General features: G+C 40.2%; 3 protein-coding genes across 3 annotated transcripts; 2 read left to right on the top strand and 1 right to left on the bottom strand.

The window, feature by feature from the left end:
* The first annotated feature begins 4,049 nt into the window (after positions 1-4,049).
* On the top strand, positions 4,050-6,204 carry fibina (fin bud initiation factor a). The gene is made up of 2 exons (XM_063902803.1): positions 4,050-4,064; positions 4,630-6,204. The coding sequence occupies exon 2, from the start codon at positions 4,666-4,668 to the stop codon at positions 5,293-5,295; it is 630 nt and encodes a 209-aa protein (XP_063758873.1). The 5' UTR covers positions 4,050-4,064; positions 4,630-4,665; the 3' UTR covers positions 5,296-6,204.
* A 2,567-nt stretch (positions 6,205-8,771) lies between these two features.
* Positions 8,772-11,455, bottom strand: tmem276a (transmembrane protein 276a). The gene is made up of 4 exons (XM_063902769.1): positions 10,524-11,455; positions 10,000-10,113; positions 9,769-9,906; positions 8,772-9,634 (listed from the first exon to the last, which is right to left on the bottom strand). Exons 1-4 carry the CDS (start codon positions 10,912-10,914, stop codon positions 9,387-9,389), a joined length of 891 nt encoding a protein of 296 aa, XP_063758839.1. The 5' UTR covers positions 10,915-11,455; the 3' UTR covers positions 8,772-9,386.
* A 902-nt stretch (positions 11,456-12,357) lies between these two features.
* Positions 12,358-15,563, top strand: spi1a (Spi-1 proto-oncogene a). Its single transcript, XM_063902780.1, has 5 exons — positions 12,358-12,605; positions 13,105-13,198; positions 13,286-13,470; positions 14,247-14,409; positions 14,547-15,563. Exons 1-5 carry the CDS (start codon positions 12,579-12,581, stop codon positions 14,855-14,857), a joined length of 780 nt encoding a protein of 259 aa, XP_063758850.1. The 5' UTR covers positions 12,358-12,578; the 3' UTR covers positions 14,858-15,563.
* Positions 15,564-15,612: the final 49 nt, after the last annotated feature.

Genomic DNA, 15,612 nt, shown 5'->3' with positions numbered 1-15,612 from the left:
GGATTTCTTATAGTACACGTCTCTGATAATTATTCATTTATTTCCAATGTAGCTTTTTTAATCACTACTAAACATTATCATCGTCAACCAAATAGTCACAGAAAACTAATTTAATGAGGAATGATTCATCATCAGTTGAGGGGTAAATAGTAAAGGCTGTATTCCTGCAAAAATTGGCTGCCAAATTTGACAGCATTAGCGTACCTCTTGAATATATCATGCAGTAAGAGCAACATGCCATCCAATACTGCAAAATGTGCATTATGCTGATAAGTGGCACTACACTTTCATGGTACAATTGCTACCGGGTTTTACTTGATTCTCTTAAAAATTCATCCATGCATTGAGTCTTAATATTTTCAGACAGAATTTACTGCACATAGATCCAAAACGTATAGCGACAACCAGCCAGGCTGATTGTCTGTCGGTTCATTATTGCATTATTCAAAACAACATCATGTGGAGGTGTGTGCTCTCGCTGTGTGCTATTTTTAGATTGATTGTTGATTAGTAGGAGTTGTGTTCCTCAAGAGCCTTGTTTTAATGAAGGTCTACATGAATAAACATTGCTTCACTGATAAAAGTTGTCTGAAATAATCATTTTGGGGTCATTAAGGGTCACAGTGAGATTGTGAGTCAGCTGCCCAACTCTGCAGCCTCCCCCACAGCCTGCAGGCCAGTGAGCCTCCTGCTGCCTCACATCAGCTCTGAGAAGAAACGCATTACCCATCTGAAAGGCATCTGTCTAAACTGCAGCATTCAGGTCTCCCAACACATACACATACTGTATATACACACACACACACACACACACACACACACACACACACACACACACACACACACACACACACACACACACACACACACACACACACACACACACACACACACACAGACAAACACAAAGGACAACATTATACAGTAGAAGATCAACAACAACACCCCTCCCAACTCCTCTTAATTATATTTGTCACATCTGTTGCTACATCTGCCTCAGGCGGCTCTGCTTTGACTGCCGGTCAGTTTACTTTCTTTCTGTTTATGTTGAGAGACGCTCTATTTATTCAGGTGTTACTGAAGCAGAAGAAACACAGAAAGGCTGCATGCCGGGAAGCTGTCTTTCTTTGTATCCTTCATGCAACAGTGTAAAGCGGAACCACTGTGGTTTCCAAACAAACAAAAAGCTCCACTCTGGTTAACCAAAGTTAAAGCTTTGTGTCAAATACAAAACATGTGCCTGTACGAGGCTTCCCACGCTTGCTGTAGAGGAAAATAACAAAATATTTTCTACACCTTCATATTGAGTGTTTGTGGCTGCATGTTAGTGGTGCAGCAGATATCCAACTTTTAATTTACCATAATACCGACTTTTTTGTTGTTGGTGTGTTGGTGGACAAGGACATGACTTACCAATGGGATGAACTCAGTACAAAGTGCAAACAGTGTGTGTGTGTGTGTGTGTGTGTGTGTGTGTGTGTGTGTGTGTGTGTGTGTGTGTGTGTGTGTGTGTGTGTGTGTGTGTGTGTGTTAATTATAGAGTTAATTTATTTCAATTAGCAGAGAGATCAGTTTCAGTTCAACATCAGCAGGAAAACAAAATCTAATTAGACTGACATAAGTACCTAAAAAGAGAATGTTTAGTTACACGCCCAAGTAGCATTTTCCCTCACACACACCTCAGTATGTTTTGGTTGTCTGGGAGTAACTTTGCAGTTTTGGTTTCAGTGTATCACTCTAACCAGATTCATTTCCAGACACAGCAGGCAGCTCCTCTCAGTGAAAGAGCTCCATGAACCCTCTGTACACAACCTGCTCAGCTCTAAACCAAAGGCAAACACAGTTACTGACTGCCTGGTTACACAGTGCAGCATTTAGCAGCTAAAGAGTCATATACTGTATCTCATCTCCACATAGATCTGCATCTGATTTATCACCCTGTTTACACTTAACTCTCCTGACCTTTAAAGTCTGCTATGGCCTATTTCCTGACACAGTATTCATTAATAATATCGATATGAGGTGCACTCTATTTATCTTTGCTAGTCTCAGGGGCCTTTCACTGTGTGTTGTTTCATTGATACAGTATACAGTATAAGGATATATTTTGCAACATTATCACACTGAAAATTTCCCAAATGTTTCCAAAATTGTTTTACCCTTTGGATATATATATATATGTAATTTATATTAATGTAACAGTCTGTTTTGATTTGGTCGCCTGTCAATGGCATCGCATCTCCTTTGTGTATGCTTCTGTGTTGTGCTTGTCTTCCAGGAGCTGTGATTACTCTTGTTTGTATCCAGTTTAAAGACACATTTTAACTACTTAAACCAAACCACACTACTTCCTGACATCACAAAACTCAGTCTTTGTTATTGTTTTGATTAAAAAAAGGCCCACCTCCTCCATTATCTGACCTCTACCCCCATCCAAACACCTGCTTCTGATTACCTCATCACTTCCCATTGTGGGTCAGCCCTTTAGCCCATCATGTATTGCTGACAGATTGTGCCTCGCAGTCATACTGCTTTGTTGTCTTGTAGCTGCCTTTTATTTTTGAGCCTTTTGATCCCAGAAAGTTGTCTTCCTGCACAATCGCTTGGTTTTGAAGCTGCTGACATCTGACCTGTATCCTGTCTGTTGACAAGGTAAAACCTCCTTTCATCCATCTACAGCTGTCTGAGGAGTCTGCTGCACCTCTCAACTCAGAACTGTTGGAGGGAATACAACTCAGCAACTGCTTCATGTAAAATTTTACAAAATGTGATCAAACATTTGATTTCCCATTCTATTTAATTCAGACTAGATCAGATCCTTCATTATACTACTCCAGCAACTTTTGTGTCGTATAATGTTGTGTGTAAAAACACAAACACATCTCCCCTTCTGCTCTAAACACTTTATGTAACATGAATGGAAGGATAAAACAGAGGAGCCTTATCCAGCTCGGTGTTTACAGCCTGCCATGTGTTTTCAGTTTGTGCAAACATGATGAGAGCCGTATCTGAGACCACCCTGTGTTATTTAATCACCCACTACAGGATGTGCAGTAGAGGGTATCGTAGCCCAGGGGACATTAATATAATCACCTGAGTGAAATAATCCCAGTGAGCTCTCACTACACTCTCAAAGACTGAGAATACAATGGAAATGCATCAATTCACAGCTCCTCTCTGTACTATATTTATTGTTAACAGTTACATTTTTGAAATCTACAGTACTAATGTCACCATCTGGTATTTTATTGCATGTGTTTTTTTGGAATTACTAACGCGAATTTATTGAAAATAAAATGCTAAACTGATATTAACTGATCCATAATTTCCTTTTAAAATATTAATCTTAAAATTGTATATGTATTCTATGACAATAACACAAAGCTGATGGTAGAATAGACATGCCATACATGTGTATTATTGGCATCCTTCCTGAATGATTAAATATGAAATAATATGTATTTATCCATACAAGTGAGAGAGGATAAGGTCACGAATGAGACTTGGACTTGACTGCTGTGTGTGGTAGTGGATTGCATTCAGGCAGGCCTTAAATAATAACAAATTAAAAGAAAGGGCTTTGCCAGCGCATCCTGAGAAGGGAATTAGCCCTGGGCGGGGCACATATTTAACAATCTACTAGATTGCTCACTAAAGATACCTGCTGTCCGAAGGTTATCGGACAGGGAATTTGGCAGCAACAGTCAGGAACTAGATTGGAAAATAATATGGCCCAACTTCAGCAATACACCAATAAATGTCTTCCTAATGACGACTCATCTTTATCTCTCTCTTTGAATCAGTGTGGACTGCAGCTGGCCGGGCCTACTGCAGCCAAAAAGACCCAACTGATATGCTTTCAGGACTTCTGATGATTGAATGCTGGATGGCGTCCTATCAGTGTACAGTATCCCTTGAGTGCTCATTGGCATGAAATATTAGAGCCAAGGCAGCCACTGCAGGCATTGCAGTGTTTTTTAAAGACCACCTTTAAAAGGAGAGCTTTCCCTTTCACACTCCCCCATAGGAAACTAAAATCAGAGCTCAAGCAGGTCAGCTTTAAAGTGAGTGGACACTGGTTGTACTTCATACATGGATTCGTTTTTGTATATTTTATTTTAAAGTCTTGTGTTATTTGTATTTTCCTTTTTAACATTTTTTTTTTTACAGTAACTGCATCTTACTCCATTATTTTTGTATTTCTTGTTTTTTTTTTGTGTGTCCCACTGTTGTTATTGTTTGAAGAGTCTTTTGATTGTTCTGTAATAGAAAAAAATCAACAGCAGAAGAAAAAAACACTTTATTAAGGAGAACTTAAAACACTTCATGTCAACATTTGGTGATCTTGAAGATCTTGATTTGTTACTTCTTTAATATGTTTATTATAAGCTCTGGCTATGTCTTATAGTACAATATTAACTTGTTTTGACTGACTCATATAGCTTAAACATCAAGAAATAGTATAAACGTACTGTTCAGTGGTACTTCTGCTGGAGAGTGTGTTTGGAGTAAGTAACCAGGGGCCAGCAGGGGCCCTCCGGTCTTAAACAGGCGGTCTGCGCCTTTTAGTGACGGGGGACTGTGTAACATGAGTCGGGATGTAAACTGTGCTCTGGATCCGGCTGCCAGTGCAGATGCTGTTCGCCAAAGACAGAGAGGAGGTGCATGATGGACCCCGTCCCACTGCTGCTCGTCATACTCTCATGTTTGCCGTGCGGCTCGGCAGTCTACACCGGGCCCCTCCAACCGGAGATCTCCAATGGCACCTTCCATCACTTCTTTGTCCCGGACGGGGATTACGAGGAAACGGAAGACCCAGAGGACTGCCAGATGCTGTTTAAATTCTCGGATGTTTATCCCTGTGGGGCCTCTGAAGAGAGGGACTCCGTGGTGAGGGACGACTTCATCCTCACCAAGCTGCAGGCGGAGGACGCGGCGCGGCTGCTGGAGAGCATCGGCCGGACCGTGGCGCAAGACCTGGACGGAGAGGACAGCTACGGCAAGTTCCTCCAGCGGGAGATTTCCCAGATCGGTGAGGCTTTTTCAAACGTAGACAAGTCTCTGCTGGAGCTGGAGGTGAAGTTTAAAGAAAGTCAAGAAACAGAGTTGAGAGAGGAGCAGCAGCTGAACGGCTATGTGATGAAGCAAGTGAGTGACATCCGGGGAGCTCTGAGGGAAACTACAGACATCTCCGTGGGGCTGAAAGATAAACACGAGCTGCTGTCTCTCATCATCCGCAGCCATGGCACCAGACTGAGCCGCCTGAAGACAGAGTTTCTCAATGTTGGCTCATAGTGAGCTTATTGTAAGCTCAGTGTGTGTGTTTGTGTTTATGTGTGTGAGAGACAGACCCTCCAGTTCAACAAACAATTGGAAAGTTATGTGGGGCTTATGACTAATGTCTTGAATATCTCTGACCTTTGGTTACAAACTCCTTGAACATGTGACATTGAAGGAAGCTCTAACACAAACATCAAGGCATTCCTCTGAGTCAGGAAGGAAATGTGAACATAAATTATACGCATGGAGCCCTCTGTGCCACCTCTGGGGAAAACTTTTTTTTTCTAGAAGAGTATGATGGACGACTTTCAAGTTGGGTTATCAGCATCTAAATCAATATTATAATATTTTGTCTGAATAGTTTAAATAATGTTGTGTATATACAACGTAACTGACAAAATGTACAAAATATCTTCATTTCCCCATTTACTTTAAGAGAGACAACGTCTGTTTCAGTGTTTAGGGTTTGAGTAAAAAAAATTTACTCATACGTTACTTATTTGTCCTGAGACACAAACTATAATGTATTTTAAAAACAATCTCCATCCTTTGAAGCACGAGGTTTACATAAACAGTAAAAAAAAAAAACTTTGAAATCTGAACTTTAGATTTTTTCTGCAGTCATGTCACATGTCTGTAGTTGACACTTAAAGTGGCAGACTCGACTGTCCTGTCAAGTGGCCTTGGTTAATTGATGTCTGAAGTCTGTCATTGCCTCCCATTTCCATCTGGAAGTCATCTGCTGGAATATAAAGTATGTTTCTCCAAGGCGGGCCACTTTCGTCATTATCAATTCCTTTCTCTTTCATGATCTATAAAGTGTGTGGTTTATATGAAATGTCTTTGTGTTGAAATTTGGATTGGTTTTGGATTATGTCACTGTACTTAACAATATATTTATAAAGGACATGCAGTTTGTTGAAATCTCTTCAAAATTAAACTCTCTTGCTCCTCTACTGTCGACATACAAATTATATTCAGAGACATTGTTTATAGGAGGAAAGTTGTAAAATCCTGAAAGGCATTAACCAGACATTAACGCAGACACATAAACCTACTCTCAGGATGATTTTATTTGCACTGTCTTTAATTTAATATTTCAAATGCCTCTTGTAAAAATAAGTGCGGTTTCTGTTTTTAACTACCGTTTAAAACTCTCTTGTTCTAGTCAAAGACTGTAACAGAGTAACTGCTATAAGTGTGCCCACTTTTACAGAGGTCCTGTCTGTACAGATGTGAGGGAGCCATATGTGCCGCCATCGGCGCAACTGGGTGTGATTTCCTCTGTCTGGTTTTCCTCACAGCCCAGCTTCCCCTGGGGGACCCTTTTTAAAAAAAACAGCTCTCTGTAGCTCAGCACGGTGTTAGCCAACCCTGTCAAAAAACCCAGAGAGAAACCCTATATGGCTCCTAATTTCCAGAGGTACTGCACAGGGCTCACGAGATTTGATTGAATGATTGAATGTTATATATTTCCACTGCCTAAGGAAAAGGTAGAGTGTCTCACTAAACCCACCCATCCTACTTAATTTGTCTTTTTTGGCTCAAACAGTTGATTCCACCTATACAAAAATGTTTCCATTGATTTGTTTAAGTTCCCTGACGCTGAGAAGGAGGAAGGTCTGAGCCTCAAGGACGCTGTTAGAATAATTTATTCTCCTCACTGAAATATTGTAAGGACAAACAAAGAAAGGTCAGGAATGCTGAGCGGAGTTGACCTGAGAGCACTGATCCCTCTCTGTGTAGAGCACGAAGCCCCAAAACCACAGGCCTCTGCTGTGTTATTATTAGAAATATGAGAGCTATTTGAATACTCAAGCTGCTACTAGTCTCACCATTATTATCCCTGCAATGAATACTACTGGGTAACACTACTAACAGTGTAACCATCTGTCAGCTACATCTGCCACTAAATGTTTTACAGTATGCAGGAGTCGTTGAAAAAAACAAACAACTCACACTTGAATGACAATAGAATGATTTTGACAACATTATTTTACCTCAAAAGGGACATTTGCCATCTTTTAATCAGATTTCCAGACTAGTTTTGAGGATAAATGTATTCAATTGAAGCTATAACCCCTCAGTGTGGGCTAAATTGAACAAGAAAGATGAGTTCATTGCTGCAAAATCTGTTGTGCTGCCTGCATCCAGTTGCATAATTTGACGAGCTTTCATCTCCCACTGGGCAAAGTCCGTTCTCTGATAAAGACCATGAGATGTGGTTAAAGCTTTAGAAATCGCTAGAAGGTGGATCCAGAGTTAAGATAAGCTTTTTAAAACTGTGTAATCTAAAATGTAGGTAAAGTACTCACACTTTACCAAAAGTAAAAGTGTTCTGAAGAATGACCCATCTTAAAATAATACGTATTATATTATTTGGTTATATTTATTGATGCATCCATGTGTTCATAACGATAATGTTGCAGCCGGTACAGGTGGAGCTTTAAATACTGTTGGTTAGCCTAACCTATGACAATATAATATAATGTATTATTTATATGTATTATTATTTTTTCTATTGAAGTACAGTAACTTGTAGCTTATATTATCAGTTAAATGTAGTAGAGTTTAAAGTAACATTTAACCTCCAAAATGTAGTGGAGTAGAAGTACATAGTAACTTAAAACTGTAGTTAAGTAAAACACTTGAGTAAATGTACTTGGTTGTTTTACAGCAGTGCTCAGACAGCCTGTATTTACTCAGACATGCACTCATGTTCACTTTTGTAGCACTGGCCTTTTAAAAAAAACACATCACATTTCAGGGTAATTATTTCCACGACATGTATCTGCCAGCTGAAGTCTCTTTGCAGAGTGAAGTGTGATATACTGTATGACTGAGCTCATGCAATTGAATGCACTCTTTAAAGAGCCAGGACGTTGTGTATAAATAAGAGGGCCTTAAATGACTTTTTAATACACTGGGCACATACAGGAGGTGCAGGTGTTCTGTGTCACTGTTACCAGACAGAGTTCAGACCAATGCAGCAATGCAACACTGCAAAAGGACCGCTTTAGAATGGGTTTTAAGATGTCAATACATGTTATTCCAAATTCTTACTTTTAATAACAATTCAAATAAGAAAAATCTAATTTTATTTGATTATTCCAGGATGGTATTGATACTTTAACCCTAACCCTAACCCAAAAACAATGTCCAGTGGCCACTATGGTTTAATCCAACTGGGGATTTCCTTCTAGGCTGCAGAGGCACATAACAACTCTGTTAAGAAAACAAATAGGATATTAGCAACACAAGAGTAAAAAGCAGTTGCTAAGTTTGGAGTTTTCGTAAGTTTGGGTTGCTGACATATGCACATTGAAGTGTTCAGAAGTGGTTGTATAAAATAGACCTTGTAACACTAACTAACAGAAACAGCTGCTGTTGATGCTTTGGCTCCATTAGCAACCCTCTCTGCTGACATACCAGGCGACTCATGTCATAACGCAAGAGAAGAGATGACCTGCAATAAGTTTATATGGCGTCTGTTCAGTGTTTTGCAAGGCTGTTTTATTTTTCAAAAATATTTTGATGGGAGTAAGACCTCAAGAACAACAAAACATTTTCCTCAAACACAGTTTGGTCTTAATGTTCATATTTTCCTTGAATAAACACAAATGCATCTGCATACATACGATTCAAAAATTACATGTACATAATTGTTTTAAATGGATACATAATGATACACAGTTGCCCTTTCAAATGTGACGTTACACATCCATATTTAGATTTTCAATACAGATTTTAAAGTTGTGCTATTGATCGTCTGCCAGTGTTTATTTTTCTCTTTTTTAATTCTCACATAGGCAGACTTAACAGGAGGAAATTTTGTATAACTATTATCCTCTTGGAGAGCAAGCAATTAACACTGAACAGTTCATTCATAAAGAGAGGACAGGGGGAAAGCACCAGAGGAACTGAAATAGTCTTCAGCCAAATGTCTCCTCTTTTTATTTTCATGTGAACGAGAGTCCTGTGCTTTCTCTGTGCCAAGCTGTGTGAAGGCTCTCCTGCTCTGAGTCCCTGTGTGTAACTGTCTGTGGAGCAGGGCCTCGTCACGTTTTCTCAATGAGACAGGTGACTGTTAGATGTGCGTCGGCCTGTCACACACATCCGTTCTCTGGCCTGGGCTTGTGCACCACAGGGGTGTGTGGAGGGTAAAGGGAAGGAGCGAGTGTGCACAGAAAGCCAGCCAGCAGCGTCAGGCCCAGTCCGCCCCAGGCACAAAACATGGACCAGCCATAACCGTGACTGATGTCCTCTGGTATTCCAAACATGTAGCGAGGATAGCGGGACAGTTCAAAGTTGATGCCAGCCACACATGTGCAGAGGGAGATAATGCAGCATGTCCCTGCCAGAGGAGAAGGAATAAGACAAGTCAGAAAACCCATTTGAATTCCTCTGATGCATCACTCTCTTTCACAAAGACTTGACTGCCCCTCTGTGGTGATGCAGGGTAGTGCTCTATCTTCATGTATACCTTACCTCCCATGAGGAAGAGGAGTCCGGCCACATACTGCATCAGATCATGCTCCTTGCAGCAGCCCAGCACGCCTATGATCCAGCCGAAAAGGATGATGGATATGGCCATGCCTACGAAACTGGCAGTCATCCTTTGGAGGTCTGCAAAGAGAAATGACAGTGTTTGTTAGTGGCACTTAAGTTTCTCTACATTTATTCATCAGATTATGAAAGAACGCATAATGGGCAACTCACGGAGCGCGTGCCACTCATCCTGCCTTATTGTCTTCGTCAGATTGATTGGCAGGTTTCTGGGCAGTGCTGAGGATGAGTAGTAGTATTTTATTCGTGTGCAGCGCGGAACCAATCCTGTGGATGTAAACAACACAAAGAGGATGTCACATAAGCACTGAGATCAGATGAAGAGGATATCACAAGGCTCTCTGCTGCCACCCCCTTCCCTAAAAAAAATAGAACACACACACACCCCTTCTACCACCACCCACCCATCCACCCACACAGCATTGTGGAGTAGCAGATTGTAGGCATCTCGCGGATTCTGTTGCCACAGCTTGCCCCTTTCGTGCTGGAAACAACACAGCACGTCGACTGTAACTGTACTGGTATACTGCGTAGGCCTCGAGGGTCTGTGCGCAGCATCAGCACCTTGGATAGCGCATTCGTGCACAAAGTGTCCACTGACAGCGCCTCGCACTCAACAACACAAATGTGCAGAACAAACTCAGTTCAGCAGAAAATATACTCATTAGAAGCCAAACCTTTAAAGATCAAATCCTCTATCTCCAAGTCAAATCCCCCTCGGTGGCACTTTCTCCACAGCCCGGTGATGGTGGAGTTGAATTGCCGACTGCAGAGGGACTCCATGGCCGGGGCAGGAGGCATGAAGTGCCGCTTAGCCCGCAGCAGCGTCTCACCAGCCCTCCTCTCCACATTTCTCTCTTTTGGCAACATGCGAAGTGGGAGGTTGTTGTTGGAGATGTAAATGTAGCCAGGGTCGTTTCTTTTGTTTGAGTAATTCTTGCAGCGCTCCCGGTGCCTCCTCGCGTCAGTCTCGTACCAGTTGTCCGTGCTGATCGCCACTGCTATCAGTCCCAACGCGCAAAATGCCAAAAAGAGACCTGCCACGGTTAAAGTCCTCATAGCGGCCATGTTCCATACGTATCTCGCCTCGGTACCGTGATAGATCCACGGGACAGCAGGGCTCCGCTCCTGGCTCCTTCTGCTGCTGTCAGTAGGCTATTTGAGGTGGGGATGAATTTCAGCAATACATGGAAATCTGAAATTCCGATGAATCCCTAAAGCCATCATTCCTCAAATGTGTCAACCGACGCTGAAATAAGCCACATTCCGATGCGGGGGATAAATAAATATGGGCCTCGATGAGCTATTTTGGTTGTCTCCTCTCTGCCTCTGAACTCAAGTCTAGCCTAGATACTGGTCAGTCCAATATTTCCTCCCAGTAGATGGAGCCAGAGCAAATGTTTGTAAGCACAACAAGCCCCAGAGCTGCATTTACAATAGATCATGATCTGAGAGGAAAGCTGAAGTTTGACAATACATACAGGAAGTACCCTCCCTGAGGTCTTCATATTTTGTATCAACTCGGCTGCTGTTGTCTGAAATGTTCAGCTATAAAACACTGAAAGACAGAACAAATTAAACCCAACACTGGGCCCCATTGTCCTCTGTCTGGTAAACAGGAAACAGTTTCATCACATACAGCTCATCCAGGAGGAGATCCTCCTCCTCTGGTAGCTTTCCATCCCAACAAGGCAAAACAAATAGAATAGAATAGAGTTTTCATCAGTGTTAGATTTTGACAGAAGACATAAAGTATAATTTATCTTCTTAAGCCTCAAAATGTAGCTGTCTATCTACCATTAAATAACATCATATATGATAAAGTATTACTTTTAAGATCATAAAGAATAATGTCTAACATCTAGCAGCCATATTATAAAGACAAAAAAAGGACACAGTGGCTCCGGACATTTCAGTCATGTTTCACTGGTTTCATTCTCATGGTCAATACTTCCTCAATTTAAACCATAATGCCAAAGTAAAAGAGGAACAAGCTAGATTCCAAACTTTATTTTTAGTTTCATCTCCTGTGTGCAGTAGCTCTCATGCTACATGAGTAAACTTGGCAGGGGATTTGCTGTGATGAATAATAAGAAAAAAAGCAAATCATATTTTCTTCCACAGCAAGTATAGGAAAGCATGAAGAGTGTTCAATTAAATAACAATTTAGATGTATTATGGTTTTTTCTAAGGTCACATCACTGCATCCTGACAAAGGGGGAAGTTGAGGCATACAGGGCACACCATTGAATACGTGTGATAACAAGAAAGGCAGTGTGACTGTTTGCACAATAGTTTTTAGACAGTTTATATATGCCTCTAATTTGTTGTATGGTTAAGGGAAAAAAGCAAAAATACCTGCTGCTAAAACCATTTCTCTGGACAATAGAGAAGTATTTAAATAATTAAAGATCAACTGTAACCGCCTATAATCTACTCTCAAAAAAGAGGAATCATTCTTAGCTCTTGCCCAAATACCTCTTTATAATGCAGGAAATGCATGTACATATGATTGGCTAGATGACATTCGGCCAGCAGGAACTATCTGATCATATGAATTAGACAATTGGTTGATATGAACGCAGACTGTGTAGGGTCCAGCTTGTTTCTCACTTTCAGTTCCCATTTGTGTGTTGAAGCCATCGACGTCGCGTGTTTCGGTGAAGCAATAGGAAAAAGTTAACGTTCATTACAAACTTTAAGAACCAAGACTCTCATGCTGTCTTGTTTTCATGATGGAGGGATATGTCATATCATCTGTAAGTGCTGCTGCTTCATTGTTGAATGGCTTGTATTTGGTCATAGTTTGTGAAATGTTGGATATTTTTCCATTTGTTCTACGGTTTTTGGGTTAATATGGTTGTTGCTAGTATTTAAGTAATTCAAGTGACCAAGGTGTGATATTGAATTTAATGTAATGATTAACATGTATAGCTGAGAAGAACATGAAGGCTTTCTTTGGGAGTTTCGTTTGTGTTTGAGAAGGACCTGTGTATTTGCTGTGAAAATTGTAAAATTGTAATTGTTGCTGAGAGGAGAACTTTCCTAACAGTATTTGTCCTCATGTGGACTTATATATTTCTGTTGGTGACCTCTGTTCCGTTTCTTTATTGTATTAACTCTATTGTCTTTATGTTGAGATCAATAACGATCAAGTATGTATGTAAATTGTTAAATATTTGTACTTAATTTTGCCAGTACAAAAAGACTCAAACATTTACTTTGTCTGTGACAAAATCCTTTTTTTTCCAATAAAAGGCGTCAGAGGACATAATTCCAAATGAACCAGAGAGTTATCGCCCACCTGCAGAGCTGTACCCCTACCTCACTAATGTGGGGGAGATTTATGAAGGTGAGAAGACTGTTTTCAATCGTAGAAAATACAAAAAAATTATTACACTACCTGTGTGTGAGTGCCTTAACTTCTGTCACTTTTCAGACCACAGATGGACTTTCCACTCGGAGCGTGTCCACCCAACAGACTTTGAGAATTCTCCCGTGAACCACCTCATTGAGCTTCAGTCCGTGTCTCCTCAGCAACTGGTGCAACCGTATCGCTTCACCAGCGAGTCTCTGCCCCTTCACCTGGACCCACCACTTGTTCCTCTCTCTGTGTCACCACAGGTGAGTTCATGTTTAGACATGAGAGAAGACGCAACTGTGAAAAGACTAATCTTTACATATGTGACTTAAAATGATAAGATAATTTCAGAAAGTTAAGGATCTTTTTCAATGTAATCTTATAATTAGTAGCATGCAGAATTAATGATTTTAACTGAGGGAGCAGTATGTCTTTCATGTTGCAACTAATGACTATTCACTCAGTCAATAAAATGTCTAGAATTATTTTCAAAAAGCCCAATCTGACTTACCCAAGCTTCTGATTTATCCAACCAACTCTCTAGAACAACATATATTAGTTCACTAGCAAAAAAGACTGCAAGCATGCACAATTAAAAAGCTGAAACGACAATTCTTTCCATTTCTAACATTTTTGCTGTTAGAATACATCAGATGTGTGGATATACATGCTTCAGAATTCATTACTAGGTCAATCAGAGAGGGTTCTTTGGACTGAAACTGTAGCTGCAACCATAATAACAAGATATATTTTCAGAATTTCTTTGACAGAAATCAACATGGATCTGGATAATAAATAAAACACTTTTATCTTTCAAATACAGTGCATGATGTGGACAGTCTGGAATATTTTCACTAAAATGTCAAGTACATCACATGGTCTTACAGAGCATTGAATTCTATTTTGGCAGACTTACTTCCTCTTTTAGTACAATGAGAGTAAATGTCATAAATGTCAGACGTTGGACGATTGCAAAACAAAATAAATGTGCAGCTCTATCACTCCTCTGTGTAAACTTCAAAATATGACATGCTTCCAGATCCCGTATTACACCCCAGCCATGTGCTACCAGTACCAAGCATCTGCCTCTCCTGGACGTTACTACTCAGAGGAGGAACAGAGAGGAGTCAGCCCTCCGTTTGAAGTATCAGAAGGAGAGGATGAACTAGAAGACCACAATCACTCCTTCAGGAGGGACACAAGTGAGTATTTCCAAAGCTTTTCTTATGACATCAAGTCCTTATGTTTTGAAATCACACATACATATAAAGTCTGGGGAATAGACTAAATTGTCATTTATACAAAATTGTATAAACAACTTTTGTATTTTCCAACCCAGGCAACAAGAAGAAAATCCGCCTGTACCAGTTCCTCCTGGACCTGCTAAGAAACGGTGAAATGAGTGAAAGTATCTGGTGGGTGGACCAGGACAAGGGCATCTTTCAGTTCTCCACAAAACACAAAGAAGTCCTGGCCAGCCACTGGGGTACTCAGAAAGGAAATCGCAAAAAAATGACCTATCAAAAAATGGCTCGAGCGCTGAGGAACTATGGTAAATCTGGAGAGATTAAGAAAGTAAAGAAGAAGCTCACCTACCAGTTCAGTGAGGATGTGTTGAGGAACATCTACTTACGTCAGTATGCTCACTGATCAGGGAACAAAGTCTGTCATCAAGCTGAAATCACTAAACTAGCCAAGATTGCTTTTTGTCTGTTTTCAATTTCACTTTGTTTTTCTACCAAGTTTTCATAGCTATTTATTTGGGACGTTAGTGTATATAAGTCTGTGGACCTCTGATCAGAGAAAATGTTAAAAAAAAGGGGCCCTCTTAGCTCACTTGGATTTGCTCGATTCCTGGAGGCTAATTGGAGCATGATTATGTTATTTCCTCCAATAGACTCAACAATTCAGCCAACACAGCATTATATTGTTGTTTGTCATAATAACAGACTAGATCAAATACGTTAAAAAATATTTATCTTAAGGTTTGTCTTAAACTACCCCCAGAATACTGTGTCTTTACTATCTCTTTAACCATATTATAAACATTTGGGCTATTCTATGTGATCTTGTTTTTATATGCAATGTGATATTTGTTCACTTCTACTCACTAAGCCCCACCTGAAACAGTTTGAAGCCCCTCTGGAGGCCCGTCTTCTCATTTTTACAAAAAAACTCTGCTCCAGAGAATTAACCTCCATAGACTTCTATATTACGGACTCAGAGTTGGTCAATTATTGTTAAAAGAAAGTTAAACTTAATGGACAGCTAAAAAAAAATGACACAAATATCACAAATGTTTTATAAGATCTTTTGTTATGAATTGTGTGTAAATAAATATTATGTTCTATTATTATTCTTTCAAATTACTACACTGAATCTTTGGTTAAACATGCACACGTCCT

This window comes from Eleginops maclovinus, chromosome 2 (assembly GCF_036324505.1).
Source record: "Eleginops maclovinus isolate JMC-PN-2008 ecotype Puerto Natales chromosome 2, JC_Emac_rtc_rv5, whole genome shotgun sequence".
In the NCBI taxonomy this organism is placed as follows: domain Eukaryota; kingdom Metazoa; phylum Chordata; class Actinopteri; order Perciformes; family Eleginopidae; genus Eleginops; species Eleginops maclovinus.
This window is presented reverse-complemented; position numbering and strand designations above follow the sequence as displayed.